The 19,529-nt window shown below is 41.0% G+C and overlaps 1 protein-coding gene across 1 annotated transcript; it reads right to left on the bottom strand.

Moving 5' to 3' along the window:
• Positions 1-16,379: 16,379 nt before the first annotated feature.
• Positions 16,380-18,472, bottom strand: LOC142168894 (uncharacterized). Its single transcript, XM_075230066.1, has 2 exons — positions 18,326-18,472; positions 16,380-16,907 (listed from the first exon to the last, which is right to left on the bottom strand). Exons 1-2 carry the CDS (start codon positions 18,470-18,472, stop codon positions 16,380-16,382), a joined length of 675 nt encoding a protein of 224 aa, XP_075086167.1.
• Positions 18,473-19,529: the final 1,057 nt, after the last annotated feature.

Here is a 19,529-nt window from a genome sequence, read left to right as displayed (position 1 = left end):
GCATATATGGAGACAATGTCCCCGTCGCTCGAGAGGTCCAGTTTAGCAGAGGGGTTAGGCTGTAATTTCTACACTAGTTACTTCACCACTCGCCCAGCTAGCTCGGGGTGGGGCCCAGGCAGCTAGAGGTCGCCCTAGAGGGGGAGGTTGATCAGGTGGCGGTTAGGCCCAATTTTATGCTATTCCTGCCAGGCCAGATGATGTTGCTTCAGATGCAGTGATCACAGGTATTGTCTCAGTATGCCACAGGGATGCTTCTATATTATTTTACCCTGGTTTTACTTATTCATATGTATCATCGTATTTTGCTCGTTATTTGGATATGCCCCGTGAGTCCTTAGTTTCATTTGTTCATGTATCTACGCCAGTGGGTGATACTATTGTTGTGGACCATGTATATCGGTCATGTGTAGTGACTACTGGGGATTTGAGACTATAGTTTATCTGTTATTGCTTAGTATGGTTGATTTTGGCGTGATATTGGGTATGGATTGGTTGTCTCCATGTCATGCTATTCTGGATTATCACGCTAAGATCGTGACATTGGCGATGTCGGGATTGCCAAGGATCGAGTGGAGAGGTTCTCGAGATTATATTCCCGGCAGGGTGATTTCTTATTTGAATACCCGATGGATGGTTGGGAAGGGATGTCTTTCATATTTGGCCTTTGTGAGGGATGTTGCCATGTGTTTCCTGCAGACCTGTCGAGCATGCCGCCCGATAGGGATATTGACTTTGGTATTTACTTGGTGCCGGGAACTCAGCCCATTTCTATTCCTTTGTATCGTATGGCACCAGCTGAATTGAAAGAATTGAAAGAGAAACTTCAAGAACTTCTTGATAAGGGATTTATTAGGCCTAGTGAGTTGCCTTGGGGTGCACCGGTTCTGTTTGTGAAGAATAAGGATGGTATTATGTGGATGTGCATCGACTATAGGCAATTAAACAAAGTTAAAATCAAGAACAAGTATCCTTTGTCTATTGATGATCTATTTGACCAGCTTCAGGGAGTGAGGGTGTTTTCTAAGATTTATTTGAGGTCAGGGTATCACTAGTTGAAGATTCGGGACTCAGATATTCCAAAGACATCATTTAGGACTCGTTATGGTCATTATGAGTTCCTTGTGAAGTCTTTTGGGATGACCAACGCCCTCACAGCATTCACGCATCTGATGAACAATGTATTTCATCCTTATCTCAACTTGTTTGTCATAGTATTCAGTGATAATGTCCTGGTGTACTCTTGTAGCCAGGAGAAACATGTCCAGCATTTGAGGATTGTGTTGCAGCGGTTGAGGGAGGAGAAGCTTTAAGCCAAGTTCTCCAAGTGTGAGTTTTGGCTTAGTTCGGTGGCGTTCTTGGGGCATGTGGTGTCTAGTAAGGGGATTAAGGTGGATCTGAAGAAGATAGATGAGGTTCAGAGTTAGCCCAAACCGTCCTCAGCTACGGAGATTCAGAGCTTTCTCGGCTTGGCCGGTTATTATTGTCGCTTTGTAGAGGGTTTCTCGCCTATTGCATCGCCTTTGACCAAATTGATCCAAAAGGGTGCTCGAATCAGGTGGTCGAATGAGTGTGAGGAGATCTTTCAGAAGCTCAAGACTGCCTTGACCACAGCTTCAGTCCTAGTTCTACCTTCAACTTTTGGCTCTTATACAGTGTATTGTGATGCTTCTCGGATTGGTATTGGGTGTGTCTTGATGCAGGGAGGTAGAGTAATTACTTATGCTTCGCATCAGTTAAAGCCCCATGAGCAGAACTACCGTGTTCATGATTTGGAGTTGGTTGCCATCGTTCATGCATTGAAGATTTGGAGGCACTATCTCTATGGTGTGTCTGGTGAGGTATTTACAGATCATCTGAGTCTCCAGCACTTGTTCAAACAAAAAGATCTAAATTTGAGACAACGAAGATGGTTGGAGCTGCTAAAGGACTATGATATTACCATTTTGTATCATCCCGGCAAGGCTAATATGGTGGCCGGTGCCTTGAGTAGAAAGGCAGTGAGTATGTGTAGCCTTGCATTCATTCCTGTTGGTGAGAGACATCTTGCGGTTGATGTTCAGGCCTTGGCCAACCAGTTCATAAGATTAGATATTTCAGAGCCCAGTCGGGTTCTAGCTTGTGTGGTTTCTCTGTCTTCCTTATTTGATCGCATCAGAGAGCGCCAGTATGATGATCCCTATTTTCTTGTCCTTAAGGACACAGTTCAGCACGGTGATGCCAGGGGATGTTACTATTGGGGATGATTGGGTGTTGAGGATTCAGGGTCGGATTTGTGTGCCTAATATAGATGGGCTACGTGAGTTGATTCTTGAGGAGGCCCACAATTCGTGGTATTCCATTCATCCGCGTGCCGCGAAGATATACCAAGACTTGTGGAAGCATTATTGGTGGAGGAGAATGAAGAAGGATATAGTGGGGTTTGTAGCTCGATGCCTAAACCCTCAGCACGTGAAGTATGAACATCAGAGACCGGGTGGATTGCTTCAGAGGCTTGAGATTCCCGAGTGCAAATGGGAGCGTATCACCACAGATTTTGTAGTTGGGCTCCCACGGACTTCGAGGAAGTTTGATTCTATTTGGGTGATTGCGGATCGGCTAACCAAGTCTGCACACTTCATTCCAGTTGGAACAACTTATTCTTCAGAGTGGTTCGCTGAGATTTACATCGGCGAGATTGTTGGCCTTTACGGTGTGCCGGTGTCCATCATTTCAGATCAGTGCACGCAATTTACATCGCCGTTTTGGAGAGTCATGCATTGAGAGTTGGGCACCTAGGTTGAGTTGAGCACAACATTTCACCCTCAGACGGACGGACAGTCGGAGCGCACTATTCAGATATTGGAGGATATGCTACGCACTTGTGTCATAGATTTCGGGGGTTCTTGAGATCAGTTTCTTCTGCTCGTGGAGTTTTCCTACAACAACAGCTACGATTCGAACATTCAGATGGCTCTGTATGAGGCTTTGTATGGGAGACGGTGTCGATCTCCGGTGGGTTGGTTTGACCCGGGGGAGGCTAGGCTATTGGGTACTGATTTGGTTCAGGATGCTTTGGACAATATTAAATTGATTCAGGATCAGCTTCGCATGGTGCAGTCTAAATAGAAGAGTTACGCCGATCAGAAGGTTTGCGATGTTGCTTACATGGTTGGAGAGAAGGTGCTGCTCAAGGTTTCACCCATGAAGGGTGTTATGAGGTTTGGGAAGAAGGGCAAGTTGAGCCCTTAGCATATTGGGTCATTTGAGGTGCTTCAGAGGATTGGAGAGGTAGTTTACAAGCTTGCCTTGCCACCTAGTTTGTCGAGTGTTCATCCAGTGTTTCATGTATCTATGCTCCGGAAGTATGTTGGCGACCCCTCTCATGTTTTGGATTTCATCACAATTCAGTTGGATAGTGATTTGACTTATGATGTGGAGCCGGTGGCCATTTTGGGTCGGCAAGTTTGAAAGTTGAGGTCAAAGGACATAGCTTTAGTGAAGGTGCAGTGGAGAGGTCAGCTAGTTGAGGAGGCTACTTGGGAGACTTAGTGGGAGATGCGGAGCAGATATCCACGCCTATATGAGACTCCAGGTATGTTTCTCTACCCGTTCGAGGATGAATGTTTGTTTAGGAGAGGAAGGATGTAATGACCCGGCAGGACGTTTTGAGAGTTGTAGCCTTGCTCCCCCATTTACTGCTCATTCCCTGCTTAATTGTTGTTATGTGACTTGGCGGGGTAGTTGGTTCGAGTCTGGAGAAGTTTCGGAATGAATTGAGACACAGTCACAAGGTTGGAAGCTTAAGTTAAAAATGTTGACCTGAAGTTGACTTGTGTGTAAATAGCTCCGGAATGGAGTTTCGATAGCTCTGTTAGCTCCGTTGGATGATTTTAGACTTACTAGCGTGTCCGAATTGTGATTTGGAGGTCCGTAGTTGAATTAGGCTTAAAATGGCGAAAGTTGGAAATTTAGGAGTTTGACCGAGAGTGGACTTTGTGGTTACCGGACTTGGATTGGGATTCTGGGAGTTGGAGTAGGTCTATGGTTTCATTTGTGACTTGTTGGCAAAATTTTGAGGTCAATCGGACTTAATTTGAAAGATTTCAGCGTCGAATGTAGAAGTTGGAAGTTCATAAGTTCATTAGGCTTGAATCGATGTGTGATCCATGGTTTTAGCGTTGTTTGATGTGATTTGAAGGCTTGATTAAGTTTGTATCGTGTTTTAGAACTTGTTGGTATATTTGGTCGAGGTGGTTAACGGATCGAGGTTTTGAGTTAATGGGTTGCTGAAGCTGGGAGTCTTCTAGTACAATCGCACCTGCGGAGCTTTGAACGCAGGTGCGAGTTGGGAAGCGCAGATGCGGCCAGGAGAAGGAAATGTAGTTGTCGCATGTGCGAAGGTTTGACTGCACCTGCATGGTCGCAGATGCGGTGTAGTTGAGTGCAGAAGCGATGGAGAAGTGCAGGAGCGGAAGTAAGTCATACATGCATGTGCGTAGAATCGGATAATGTTTCGTAGGAGAGAAGGTCTGTCCCCAGTGAATTACCGCAGAAGCGGTAGAGTTGTCGCTACTGCGAAGCCGCAGGTGCGGGTAAGTTGTCGTAGGTGCGAGAAAGCCTGGACAGAATATAAACGTTGGGTTCCGAGGGTTTTATCATTTCTTGATTTTGCAAACTCGTATTAGGGCGATTGTTGAGGCGAATTTCGAAGGGATTCTTCAGGTAAGTCACTTGTGGTTATTTTTATTCAATAGTTATGTTTCCCCATTGAATTTCTCACTTAGATCGTGTGGTTTTGAGGTGTAATTTTGAGAGTTGAGGCTAGGGATTTGGAGAGTTTAAATTGGGGATTTGAGTATCGAATTTGTGTCGGATTTTGATAAATTTAGTACGGTTAGACTCGTGGTTGGATAGGCTTTTGGATTTTGTGACTTATATCGGATTTCGAGACGTGGGCGCGAGGGCCGACTTTTGAGTTGACTTTTTAACTTTTGATTAAGAACTTAGTATTTAAACTAGGTAAGGGTAACACATGTTGATTTAATAACAGAATTGAACTATTTAATCATTAATCACAAACCATGAAGTCTTCCGCCGCGTGGACGCAACTCTTAACAACATGATCAGAATACCTGGATCTGAACAAAAATGTGCAGAAGTATAGCATGAGTACACCACAACTGTACCCAGTAAGAATCAAGCCTAACCTCGGTAGAGTAGTGATGAGTCCAGGTCAAGACACCTACTAGATATAGAAACATGTTCAAGATTTACATAAGCTAACAATAGAAAGAACATCAATGTAAGACCAATGGCGGAAAAGTTATTGATTTACAACCAACAATGAAGTAATAGAAACACAAATGGCAGCAAGTAGTAAACGAGTAATAAAGAAACAGCATAATCAGAACACCAATGAGATGTAAATGAACTCAAATAAGGAAAAACGGATGACAACTCAAATAATCAAATCGCTCCCAACGCATGAATTTACAACAAGAATTACCCCGAGGCACCACACCTCATAAACCACAAGTCATGAACTACAATTTCCAAATCTTACACATATGGCACCTCGTGCCCACAAAAATAATCACCTTCGCATGGCAAAGCCCACGTGCTACCATGTACTTTGCAACCGGTGATAAATATTAATTTAGATGACCGAAATATATATTTAAACACCATAAAATATAATAACAATCTTGAATAAAGTAAGGTGTCAAATGAAATAATGAGTTTGTTTTAGAAATCAAGTAAAGTTAAATAATATACAATTTATACGAAACAGAGTATCTGATGGGTTTAGCTTAGAAATAAATAAAATTGATTAAAAGTATCATTTTTAAACAAAACAATACATAAGTTAAATTAATGAGTTAAATATAGAATTTTTTAAAGAAAAACATGATAACAATTTTATGTAAGGTAAACATGTAACATGGTGATGGGTATAATTTTAGAACTCAATTATAGTGAAAGTGCGATAACCATTTAGAATAATAAGGCACCGAGTGAGAGAACAAGTTCCATCTTAAGAGGCACATAGAATAAAGCATGCTTATAATTCTTTTATTTAAACCATTATGTTACCAACAACTCAACAGAATATGATATAATGACTCCACACAACTAAATTCACATTGATAATCAATTCACCATGTTATAACGGGGGCACAGATTGGCACGTTAAAGCAACACAACAAATCACGTAGTATGCATGACTCACACAAGAAACCACAATCATTCCAACACTAAGATAATAACGAATAACCAAACACAATCAAAATGCGGATAAAGGATTGTAGGAAGAACAATGACCGTTCAAATCAACAAGTTGTTCCAACATGAAAGTACAATAAAAATTACAAACCGAGGTACTCATCGTATTCATATTTCACAATTTCAATCGCGATCTTTCCTTATATCACTGTGTGAGCCTTACATTTAGTTTTGAAAATCATTTTTCCCGAAATAGCTACACGCATTTTAGCCCACCTTATCTCACCGCATGGCTTCAAGTAGTTCCCCTAGTAGCAACACGCGTATCAAGCCCACCTTATCTCACTACATGCGTATTAACCCCTAGCCTTATACCACCGCATGCGTATAAATATCATAACACAATCACAACTTGCACCGCATGTGCCAATATGCCACAACTTGTCACAAAGTCAACAACACCAATATTTCCAAAACAAATACCTCATGGCTCAACCACAATGTGTACAAGAATTTCAACAATAACAAAATGAAAGAGAATTCTCAATAAGGAAAGGTATCTCAATAATTAACAACTTTGCCTCAATGTGATATCGGCTATAATAACTTCAACACCAATAACTCAACAAGATGATATTCCACGAAATAACAACTTTAATTAAAAGTGATTCAACAATTAAGAGGTAACAAGACAATAAGGTAGGCAATAACTTCAACTGAAGTATATAACAGCAAAATAACAAGTAAGAGGTAGAACAAGTACTAACAACGTCAAATAGAGCATGTAAGAGTAGATTAACAATGAGAGATATAACATGTTATGACAATTCAATTAAAGGCATGGAAAGAGTCTAGATAATCTAAACTGGTCAAATACCACATATAGCCCATGTACCCACTCGTCTCCTTGCGTGCATGGCTTTCACATAATACAAATAGCACAATCAACGCAAATCCTAAGGGGTAGTTTTTCCCACGCAAAATTAGGCAAGATACTTACCTCAACTAGGCCAACTCAACCCTCGAAAAGAGCTTTTCCCCTAAACTTCGCCTCCACACGGCTCAAATCTAACCAAAAATAACTTAATAAAATCAAACAATGCAAGAGAAACCAATTATAATAAATAAAGCGATGATCTTTATATTTTTCCTAAAAAGTCAACAAATGTCAACGTCGGGCCCGCCCGGTCAAAACTCGAGTCCAAAGGTAGATTTCGACTACCCATAATGCCATAATTCTATGTATTTTTTTTGTTGTTTTTAAATCCGAGTCTTAATCGACTCTCAAAACTCAATTCTTCATTTTTCAAAAACTTGACGAAATTTCCCAAATTTCCTCTTTGATTCTTATAAATTAGATGTTAAAATCTAAGGTGTATTCATGAAATATAGTTGAAAATTGATTATAATCACTTAACTAATGTTTGTAGATGAAAATCTCCTCCAAAACCGCCCAAAATCGAGCTCCAAAACCTTGTGAGAAAAAGTAACTAAATTCCAAAATAAGAAAAAATCGCAATAGATGTCCTAGCTCGATTCAGGTCTTTGATGATTCTGAAACTCACGTTTGATAAGTCCAACATGATCCTTGCATTTTAACTATGAAACAACCAAGATAGCCTCTTGAATCACCCAATTTGGCCTTAAAACGAGAGAGATATGATGTTTTGAAGCTTTAAAAGAAATCTGAAAATGCCAATGGTATTTTCGTAATTTTTACACCAAGAAAAAAACGTTTTAGCACCCAAAACTCATTTGTAACCTCCCGGACACAAACCATATATGCTTTTAACCATAAGACATGTTACGAACCCGCTCTCGCACTCAAAACACCGAAATTAGGTCATCTTGACCTAATATTGACCATTGTCAAACTTCAAATCTTTAGTATTACTAGTTTCTCAACCAATGATCCGAAACACACCCAAGTCCCTCGGGACCCCATCAAATCATACCAACAAGTACAAATACATTATACAAACTTATCCAAAGCCACAAAACACCCATGAGAACCTCACAACAAAGAATCGAGGATCAAACCGAATAGAATTTTTCTTAACTTGTTAAATCTTCATTCTTTCAAAAGAGTGTGTGAATCACACTTAAACACTTTGGATTACTCTTAACATTGTATACAATTTCAATGCAACTATATAGACCTATCCAAAGTCTCGAAATACCAATTGGAGTCCAATAACATCAAAGTCAACTCTTGGTCAAACTTACGAACTCTTAAGTTCTTCAAATTACCAACTTTTGACACATGGTGTCGAATTCTTCTAGGAACCTCCAAAACCAAATACGAACATACGTACAAGTCCAAAATCATCATACGAACCTATCAAAATAATTAAAATCCGATTCCAAGTCTGTTTACCCAAAAGTCAAACCTTGGTCAATTCTTCCAACTTAAAGCTTCTGAAACGAGAATCATTCTTCCAAATCAATCTTGAACCACTGGAAAATCGAAACTAACCATACACGCAAGTCATAATACATAATATGAAGCTACGCAAAGTCTCAAACCACTGAATGGAACGTTAAAGCTCAAAACAATCGATCGGGTCGTTACATTAGCTTGTTTAAGCCAGTCACATCATGCGACAAGCGTTGAGTTTGTAGGTAATGAAATACGTGGCTAGAGATAGATTCAATAGACTCAGTTGGTGAGCTGTTAAGTCTTCCTAGTGGTGTCAATGTTATTTTCAGACCTTTAGCTGTTATTAGACTTTTATATTATTCCAAAAAAATGCCCCGAAGACTTATGTACTCAAATTTTCTTTCAAATAGAGGCTCATGACTTTTCGTAATGGGTTTAGATCTTTGAATTCTAATTGGTCAATTGTTGTTAAACTATTTTCAAATTTATATGATTTAAGGATTATCAGACTTTTATATAATTATTTTGCTTAGCAGTACCTATCAGACAAATGGAGCAGGGTTCACTCAATGAGTTAGTATACATTAGATTCCATCACGCCCCTTCCATCTTCGAGGCGTGATTAACTGAATGCGAGTTGATGGAGAGGGAAGGGCAATTTTGTCTTTTTGCATCTTGATGGCGAAAGATATGACATCATTGTCGATGGCATAATCATCAAACTTGCATTTGATGTTATTGGTGGTGTTGTAGTGGAAGTGGCGCTTCATTGTGGTATGCATGAAACATATTGGCAATAAGAGTCAACAACAACAACAACAACCCAGTATAATCTCACTAGTGGGGTCTGGGGAGGATAGTGTGTACGCAGACCTTACCCCTACCCTGGGGTAGAGAGGCTGTTTCCAAATGACCCTCGGCATCCTTCCCTCCAAGAACTCCCCACCTTGCTCTTGGGGTGACTCGAACTCACAACCTCTTGGTTGAAAGTGGAGGGTGCTTACCATCAGAGCAACCCACCTTGTCAAAAGAGTCATTTTCACATATTGATTCACTGCCGAGGGCCTTACTTTATCATAAATTGTCCTTATGTATGATATATTTCACCCCTAAAAGTCGTACTTACTCATATTTCACCCTCAAGGGCCTTAATTTATCATATCATCATAACGCAGCACACATGATCATAGCAAGCATAACATCATTGTTGATCATAAAATATGCCATTAACTATATACATGAGTAATACCATTCATGGCAATCAACTTGTAATTATACATTTATTCCAAGTCATAACATTTAACTCCATGGGAGTTTGGTATCTTCTATAAAAAAATATCTTATTCAATTCAATAGAAAATTAACTTCAGCCCCACCAAAAAAATATGTGTAAAAGTCCAAAAAGTGACACTCAACTACTAAGGTAGAAAGGGGTAACTTTTTGTAGTGATTTTTTGAGAAGTAGAATTTAGGTTGCTCAAACATATTTTCTTCAGAATTATACTTCCTCAATGGGATGTTGTTTCTATATTGTAAGCTCTTTATTAATCAGCAAGTGGTTGCAGGAAGACGATGTTTACCTGAAAAATTGCACAGTTGAATTTGTTCGTGGTTTCTAGACAAGTAAATTAATTTGATCTAAAAGTAACGAAATAACTGATGAAATACAAAATATTTAGCCTTAGAATGTAAACAAAATGACAGAACTGACGAGTCCGGGAATAGAGATTCCGGGCACAATAATGATGAGATAAAAATGCGAGAAAGCAAAATGGTATTAAAATTCTATATAGAATGTAGTATAAGTTAGCCAGAAAATTCGTGTCCCTTACAATAATCATTGATCTTATTATTTATAGCTATGAAGAAGGTACTAGGGTCGTGCCCTTCTTTAATGTCAATTATGAGGAGCATTGAGAAAGACGTAACGGTGAACATAAATGCAAAATTCTCTGTAACGGGCCGTTGCTCTTTAATGCTGTGAAATATTCCTCATTGAATGCTACCGGGCGCAGAGTATTCAATGACTTCACGAACGTTATCTTTTCTGGTGACACAAGGGATATCTGCGTCTGATTTTTCGTCCTCCCGGCTTAGGTTCCACGTGTCCCCTTCTTAGGTGGCCACGTGCCATAACATATTTTACCTAATACAGATTGTCCCCCTACTTTCCGGTGACATAACTTTGTGTTACCGGAAAGTTGGTAGAAACACTCTTTTAGCAGGAATTACAATAATTCCTTTTGAAGGCCACTCACAGTTGATTAGACGTATGTCTCTCCGCATTCAATGCCCCGAACACGCGTCTTTCCAAGATTTAGCATGCCTTTGCCGGTTATCAAGGTAATCTTAGCCAAGGATTTAACCACCAAAAATTTACTTATACGTATCAACTTCCCCCTTGTATTCCAACTTCCTTCATCTTATTTTGCCTACTGAGTCTTCATCTTCTTCAAACAAAAACCCTTTCTCTTTTTCGATGGCTTCCACCTCAAAACGTACTAGTTCTTCAAAAGGCAAAAACAAAATCGACGACTTTGTTGTTCCAACCATAGACTCCATGATACCAAAAAGACTCAATACCGCAAAGGATTTTGAGTAGAAATTCCCTTCTGTTAACCCTCGTACATGGGTTGTTAGCAGGTACCCTTCTTCCATTCGTTCTTCCATTATTCCCGCTGTGAAGGAAGATTGCCATTGCCATGAATTGGATATCATCGCTCCCGATCTATCCGAGCGAGTGACCCTTCCCAAGGAAGGTTTTACATACTTTTACACGTATCCCTTTATTTTGGGTGTGTTTTCTTTGAGTGGAGATCTTGATTCCATGATTGTGGTATTTTGCCTCTGCTATCAAGTGTGTTTGGCACAGGTAAGTCCTTCTGTGTGGAGGATGGTTGGCTGGCTTTGACGCTTGTGCCAAGAAACTGGAGAAGAGCTAACATTAGCTCACATGATGAATCTCTACTCCCCCAAGATTTTTCGGGGGGTATGATAAATCTCCTTAACGAGGACACCATGCTTTGTTGACTAGCATGGATGATGATAGTGACCGCGGGTAGACGGAATGGTTCTCCGTGGTTGCCACTAGCAGTATCATTCCAACAACAGCTTCATCCTTTATCGCTTGGAACTGGGCTCATAAGATCTCTAATAATTCTTCTTTAATTAAATTTTCTTCTATGGATATGTTTTCATTCTCCGTATATTTCAGCAACTTGATGGGTCCTACCGGTGGTAAAAGGCTTAGACCGGTGGGTTCAGAAACATTTGGACGTCACAGCGCCCGAAACTCGCTTGTGGAAAGAGATGGCCCCAAAATACGAGTGAAAGGCCAAAAATCATGATAATTTGAACTTACCTCGGTTCCATCTATCTCTACTTTGCATATCGATTGAACCCTTCTGATTTGTTTATGAAATTAAGTCTACATGTGGGCTCTGTTGCTTTCCCGAGGAGGATGTTTTGGCTGATCTCGCTGATGCAACAAGGCTGCTTCAGGACGCTCTCACTCAAATAGGTATCTCCGGGCCTGCTTCGGGTGCAACCACATCTTTACGGAGTCCTCGGCTAGAAGATAAGCAACCGAAGAGCAGACGTTCCTCCGTGGCTGAGGAGAAGAATAAGCAAGCGAAGACTGCTATCCCTGAGCTATCTCCGGTGGCGATGATGCATGGTCCTCCTTCCGGGCCGATCATAGACATTGTGATGATTGATAATGATGAAGAAGCTAGTGATGAGGGAGATTCTCTTCATAGAAAGCGACGATCCTTATCATCTCAACAGGATGCTCAACCTTTTGAAACAATCATACCAACCGACGATGATGTCTCGGCACTTTGGGGAGAATTTGATTTGGTAGATAATGCCAACTCCCGTTCTCAGACCCCAATTATTGTGCCCGGTACTGCGAGGCAGAGTACCGGGTCCTTGCCTTCTTCGGTTGGCAAGCACCCAACATCCAGTGGTGCTTTTGACACAGTTGTTTCTCATTTTTCTACCTCATCAGCTTCATCACCACCTTCTCCAACACCAGCAACTGCTACATCTCATCCATCTTCATCCACTCTTCCACCAGCAACATCATCTCTGGTGGACGCACCTGACCATGAAGAAGGCGTTCCTCTTCCACAGTCTCCATTTCATTGGAATTTGGGGCAAAATTACGATGCCCCTTCTGAAGATCCTCAGAGAAGGAGGAATGTTACTCTTTCGGTCTATACCGGGTGCAATCTTCTTTCCCGGCTGGTGGAGCTTGCTAACTATCTGAAGCCTTTGTCTTCCAAGAATGATTGGGAAAAGATTTAGGCACTCTCGGGAGAGTGTTTGTTGAACAATGCTATGCATAACGCCGCAGCGGTACGTTTCTTTCTTCCTCTATTATTTCTACTACTTTTGAATGAATGTATTTTAAGTTTTATCTCTTCTTGTTTTCCAGGCCAACTTACTTGCTTTTGAGGGACTTCATAGGTTGATTAGTGAGAAGTAAGGACTTACTTCTGAACGGGATCAGCCTTTCGTGGAACGGGACCAAACCATTCTTCGTCTCTCATAACTGGAAACCAAATCCACCAAGGCCGATGTTTTGGAAGCTCGTTTGCAGCAAAGCGGGAAAGAAGTGATAACCCACAGCCAAGAAGTTGGCCCGTTGAGGGTTAGAGTTGATGAAGTCAAGGCTAAATGGGCTGAAGTCCAGGACTCCATTCTTGCTACAACCGAGCGCGAGGCTGCTGTTGCTGAAAGGGTAACTAACTTGGAAGCAGCCTTGAACTCCAAAGTCAAAGAGTTTGCTACCTCATAGGTAAAACATGCCCAGCTAGAAGAGAAGTACAGGAAAACTATCGAGCATAACAGGCTCTTTAGTTCAACTATTCGCGAGCTTGACGTCAGTCTTAAATCTGTTAGGTTCGCTCAGGAAAGTCTTTCTTCCGAGATAACCCAACTCAAAGAAGAACTCAAGCGCTGAGAAGCTTCTCTCATTGTTGAAAAATCTTACGCCATGTACAGCATGAGGAGAAAAACCTTGGAAGAAGCCAAAGCTAGTGTCATTGATATTGATTCCGAAATTGCTAAGGCACGCGAGCTTGAGTTAGCCGCTAAGACTAGCCTTTCATCGAGGTCTGATGTATCGGGCCCATCTGGTTCTGGTTCAGAATTTTCGGGAACTGAAGAAGAATCGGAGGGCGACGATGTTGAAGATCAGACTGGGGAAAATCTCGAGCCATCGGTGCAACCGTCTACCACTCCCGGGGCATGGACATTTCTCTTTCTCCTAGGCCCGGAGGTACTGCAGTTTAGCTTTACTTATCTTTTCCCATTTTGTAGTTCCTTTGGTACGTTCTTGTAAATGAAGACATATTTTTTCTTAAATGTTTTGTTTGAGTCTTACTTTTGCTTGAATATCCGTACAAGTTTTTTAACCCTTATATTCTTTTAAAGATTCTGCGCATGTTTTTCTGTTCATATTTTTCTGTATGTGGTCTCGGATGCATTTTCTTCAATGCACTTTGTTTTTGAGAATTATCTCTTTTACGTGAGGGTTTCAATAAGTATTTGCGCAAGTTTATTTTTTGCGACCTTTTGTTTTCTATCAATCCACTAGGCAGGGCCTAGGGCTAATTTTTATAAATAATAAAAAGCAATAAAATAAAGTAGCATATTGTCTTACAATAAGTAAGACAATAAGAGGTGACTACTACATTAGTCCTATTATCAAATTTGGGCATGAGATACCCAAACTTGATATTATACCATGATATGCCAATAATAGGAAATAACATGTCTAATAATTGTATAAAACTAGCCTATAGAGTTCGAAAATGCCAGAATTTGGGCCTTGAAGCCCATAATTCCATGCGAATGTGTTCCACTGATTGCACGAATAGCCCATTATAATTAGAATCCGGCGATTGCACATATAGCCCTTTTCCATTGAATCTTCAATCTAGTTGCGTTTTGCGTCCTTTTCATATGCGGCTTCAGGTGTATTTTTCCCCGATAGAGTTTTTGATTCCGGGCATAAATTCTTCCAGAACCAACCCTTTAACGTGAAGGTTTTTATAAGAGAGGGACCTCTTATGTTTACGGTGCTCTTGAAGAGGACGTCTGCTGTTCATTACAGCACTAACATTTGAAGTACTTGTTTAACTTTCAAATGACAAGGTTAGCTCATCGTTCAAACAAGAAACAAGATAAAAGTAGAAGGATTTCATTTTATTCCTTCTATTTTCATAGATTACATAAGCATTTTGCTATACAGAAAAGAAATTTCCATGACTTGTGACTATTTTGTACAACCTGTTTCTACGGGGCTGGTTGCGCAGTCCCCAGTTCCGATGATGTATTCTATTCCCGAATTTTCGTTCCCCGGTTGACGTGGCATTCAGTGTTATCGTATCCTCACACCATCCCCCCCCCCCCCCCAAGTGTTCGAATGCGAAGAATGCGAATTGGGATACTGGAAGTCTTGTATCTTCGTGGGTTCCACCAATAAATTGCTAGGTAATCCTTCACTCAGCAACATATCTTGTTTCCCCTTAGGAATCCATGCTATCGAGCGAAAGAATACCTAACAGTCCTCTTGTGGTTTTTTCTCGTGAAAGGTCGGGTAACCTCTGTTCGGTAGCAAACTTAACTTCCCGGTGGAAATTTGCTATCGAACCATTACCTAATCGCCCCTGAGTGAAGCCTTGGCATCAAAGATTTTATTGTTGTTGTCTTCGTAGTATGCTTTCTATAATTGCTTCTTTAAAACCCTTGCCAAAAAATCCAATTGGAACAAAAACTAAACGAAGGAAAAAAGAGTGCAATACATACTTTCTGCTTGTGTAATACTTACCAGCAATAATATCTTTTGAGGTATGCCACGTTCCAGTTGCTAGGTAACTTGTCTCTGTTCTAGTTTTCCAACTCATACGAGCCTTTTCCAGTGACAGCTGAAATCCAATAGGGACCTTCCCACGTCTGACCCAGCTTCCCCGCGTTAAGCTCATGGGTATTTTGAGTTACTTTCCTCCGAACTAGATCTCCAACTTTGAAATAATGGAAATTAGCTCTTCGATTATAATATCGCTCCATTCTTTGTTTTTGCGCCGCCATTCTTACATACTCCAAGTCCCTTCCTTCCTCAAGCATCTCCAAGTTGATTAACATTGATTCGTTGTTCGATTCCACATTCGCCTGGAAATACCTTAAAGTTGGTTCCCCTACTTCCACCGGTATCAAAGCTTCTATGTCGTACACAAGGGAAAAAGGGATTTCTCCTGTGCTTGACTTAGCCGTTGTTCGGTAGGCCCATAAAACCTCAGGTAATTCTTCGGGCCAATTGCTTTATGCTGCTTCCAACTTTTTTTGAGATTTCGAATAATCAATTTGTTTGTTGACTCCGCTTGACCATTTGCACTCGGATGATAAGGTGAAGAGGTGATCCTCTTAATCTTCAAATCTTCAAGGAACTTTGTAACTTTTGCACCGATAAATTGTGGCCCGTTGTCGCATGCAATATCTTTTGTTATTCCAAACCTAAAAATTATATTTTCCTATAGGAAGTCAACTACTTTGTGTTCTCTGATATTCTGATAAGGACCTACTTTCACCCATTTAGAAAAATAGTCAGCCAAAATTAAAAGAAACCTTACTTTTCCAAGAGTCGGTGGCAGCGGTCCGATGATGTCCATTCCACATTTCATGAACGGCCACAGGGACAGAATCGAATGTAGGGGTTCCACCGGTTGATATACTTATCACATTTTCGTACCAAGTCTTTGGAATATTGTTCCATACGAGGCCAATAATATCATGCCCAAACTAATTTCAGCACCAAAGAATCTGCACCCGAGTGGTTGCCGCATATCCCTTCATGGACTTCTCTCATCACATAGGTAGCTTCTGATGCTCCTAAGCACCGGGACAACGGTCCTTGAAAGAATTTTCTGTACAATTGGCCTTTCTTGAAGCTATATCCTGCAGCTTTGGCGCATAACGCTCTTGATGCTTTGGGGTCTTCGAGCAACTTTCCATGCTCGAGATAATCGATTATTTCGTTTCTCCAGTCCCAAACCAAACTAGTCAAATTCACCTCATAGTAACCATCCGTGTCTAAGACTGAGTTCATTAGTTGTACTACCGTCCCTGATTCCGATCCCTGGAATTTTGTTGATGAGCCCAAATTTGCTAATGCATCTGCTTCCACGTTATCTTCCCTCGGGACATGAGTAATTGACCACTCCCGAAATCGTGCCAATAAAGCCTGAACCTTTACCACGTATTGTTGTATACATTCCTTTTTGGTGTCAAAAATTTCGTAAACCTGATTTACCACCAACTGCGAATCACATTTGATTTCGATGACTTTGGAGTCAAGCCCCAGGCTAATTCTAGCCCTACAATCAAAGCTTTGTACTCTACTTAAAAGAATCGTTATGATGGCTTACCTTAAGGTTTCCCCAGAAGGCGTGATCAAGACTATTCCGAGCCCGGACCCTTTTATGTTTGAAGATCCATCCATAAATAAGGTCCAAACTCCTGATGTCGATTCTGGCGCCATTATTGCCTCATTGGCTGCCAGAGGCAATAGTCCCGGGCTGAAATCCACCACAAAGTCAGCCAAGACTTGTGACTTAATTACAGTCCTCAGTTTATACTCCATATCGAACTCACTTATTTCGACAACCCATTTGGCCAATCTACCCAAGAGCTCAAGTTTATGGAGGATATTCCTCAAAGAAAAAGTAGTCACCATAGCTATCGGGTGGCATTGGAAGTAGGGCCTCAGCTTCCGAGCGGCGATTACGAGAGATAAGGCCAGCTTTTCCAGATATGGGTAGCGAGTTTCTGCTCCCGTTAAAATTTTGCTAACGTAATAAGTGGGCAATAGCGTACCTTCATCCTCTCGGACTAAAACTGCACTTACCGCAACTTCTGAAATCGTGAGGTAGACTAGCAATGTTTCACCTTCTTTTTTTTTTGAGAGCAACAGAGGGCTTGAAAAATATTTATTCAACTCCTTCAAGGCTTGCTGACACTCTGGTGCCCATTCGAAATTGTTTTTCTTTTTGAGTAGTGCGAAGAAGCGATGACATTTTTCCGATAATCGGGAAATGAACCTGCTCAAAGTTGCCAATCTCCCTGTGAGCCTCTAGACTTCCTTTACATTAGACAATTGATCTGAGATGTCCTCTATGGCCTTGATTTTGTCGGGATTTACCTCAATTCCCCTTTGTTGGACTAGGAATCCTAAAAACTTACCCGAACTGACCCTGAACGCACACCTCTAAGGGTTAAGCTTCATATTATGCACCCTCAGGATGTCAAATGTTTCTTACAAATACTTCAGGTGGTCACCTGCATTCAAAGACTTAACGAGCATATCGTCTATATATACTTTCATAGTCTTTCCTATTTATTTTTCGAACATCTTATTCACGAGCTGTTGATAAGTGGCTCCAGTATTTTTTAACCCGGAGGGAATTATATTGTAATAATATGTATCAAAATTCGTTATAAACAAAATCTTTTCCTGGTCTTCTGGGTTCATCTTGATTTGATTGTACCAAGAATAAGCATCGAGGAAACTCATTAACTCGTGCCCGGCCGTGGCATCAATCATTTAATCGATATTTTGCAATGGGAATGAGTCTTTCGGGCACACCTTATTAAGATCCTTATAATCTACGCACATGCAAAATTTATAATTTTTTTAGCAACTACTACTTCATTGGCTAGCCAGTCCGGATATCTTACCTCTCGGATTGAACCAATCTTAAGTAAACGGGTTACCTCTTCTTTGACGAATTTATTCCTTGCTTCAGCAATAGGGCGCTTCTTTTGCCTTACCGGAGGTATGTTGGGATCCAAGCTTAACTTGTGCACGGCTATCTCCGTCGGCATTCCTGTCATATCCTCGTGCGACCATGCAAAACAATCAGCGTTAATTTTAAGGAATTCAATAAAAGCAGACCTGAGCTCCGGGTGTAGTCCTGTTCCCAAATGGAATTTCCTTTCTAGGAATTCTTCAAACAACGCAACTTGCTATAGTTCTTCTGTCATGGACTTTGTCGCCTCTATCTCTTCTGGTACTTGAAAATACCTTGGTATCTGGTATTGTTCCGACTCTTTTGCCCCCGGGCTAACTTCCTTTGGTTCGGGGGAAAATGCTGGTTCCAGTAACTGCTATGCCGCACATTCCTTTCCTTTGCTATTGGAGAACGAAATTGCATTCATCTCTCTTGCTACCAGTTGATCACCCCATATTTGTTTGATCCTCTCGGGTGTCTGAAACTTTAACAATTGGTGATATGTTGAAGGCACAACTTTCATCTCGTGCCGCCATGGTCTTTCCAAGATGATATTATACCGCATGTCTCCATCTACCAGTTCCAACAGAGTTGTCTTCATTACTCCCTTAGCGTTTTTGATTAGCAAAATTTCTCCCCAGGTTGTCACGCTTGCGAGGTTGAACCCAGCGAGGAGTTTGGTTGCCGGGATAATACTTCTGGTGAGTTTAGCATGCTCTAGTACTCCCCATTTTATGATATTAGCTGAACTCCCCGGATCCACTAAAACACGTTTAATATTAAAATCTAACACATTTAAAGAAATTACCAGTGCGTCATTGTGTGGTAGCAGTAATCCGTCAGCATCTTCGTCCGTAAATGTGTTAACATCTTCCCAGAACCTCTTACTATGAGTTATCGATATGTTTGTCTTCTTCGCTGCCGAAAAGGTGACCCCATTAATCTCATTCCCTCCAAAGATCATGTTTATCGTTTGGTGTGGGGGTTCTTCTCCTGCTTTCGAGGTTTCCACGTTGCCCCTGTTCCGACCATAATTATTTTTAGCTCGGTCACCCAAGAATTCTATAAGGTGACCATTATTTAACAATGTTGCCACTTCTTCCCGAAGGTATCGGCAGTCCCCAATCCGGTGGCCATTAGTGCCATGGTAT

This window comes from Nicotiana tabacum, chromosome 14 (assembly GCF_000715075.1).
Source record: "Nicotiana tabacum cultivar K326 chromosome 14, ASM71507v2, whole genome shotgun sequence".
In the NCBI taxonomy this organism is placed as follows: Eukaryota; Viridiplantae; Streptophyta; class Magnoliopsida; order Solanales; family Solanaceae; genus Nicotiana; species Nicotiana tabacum.
The sequence above is the reverse complement of the archived record's forward strand: the minus strand, read 5'-3'. Positions and strand labels throughout refer to the sequence as shown.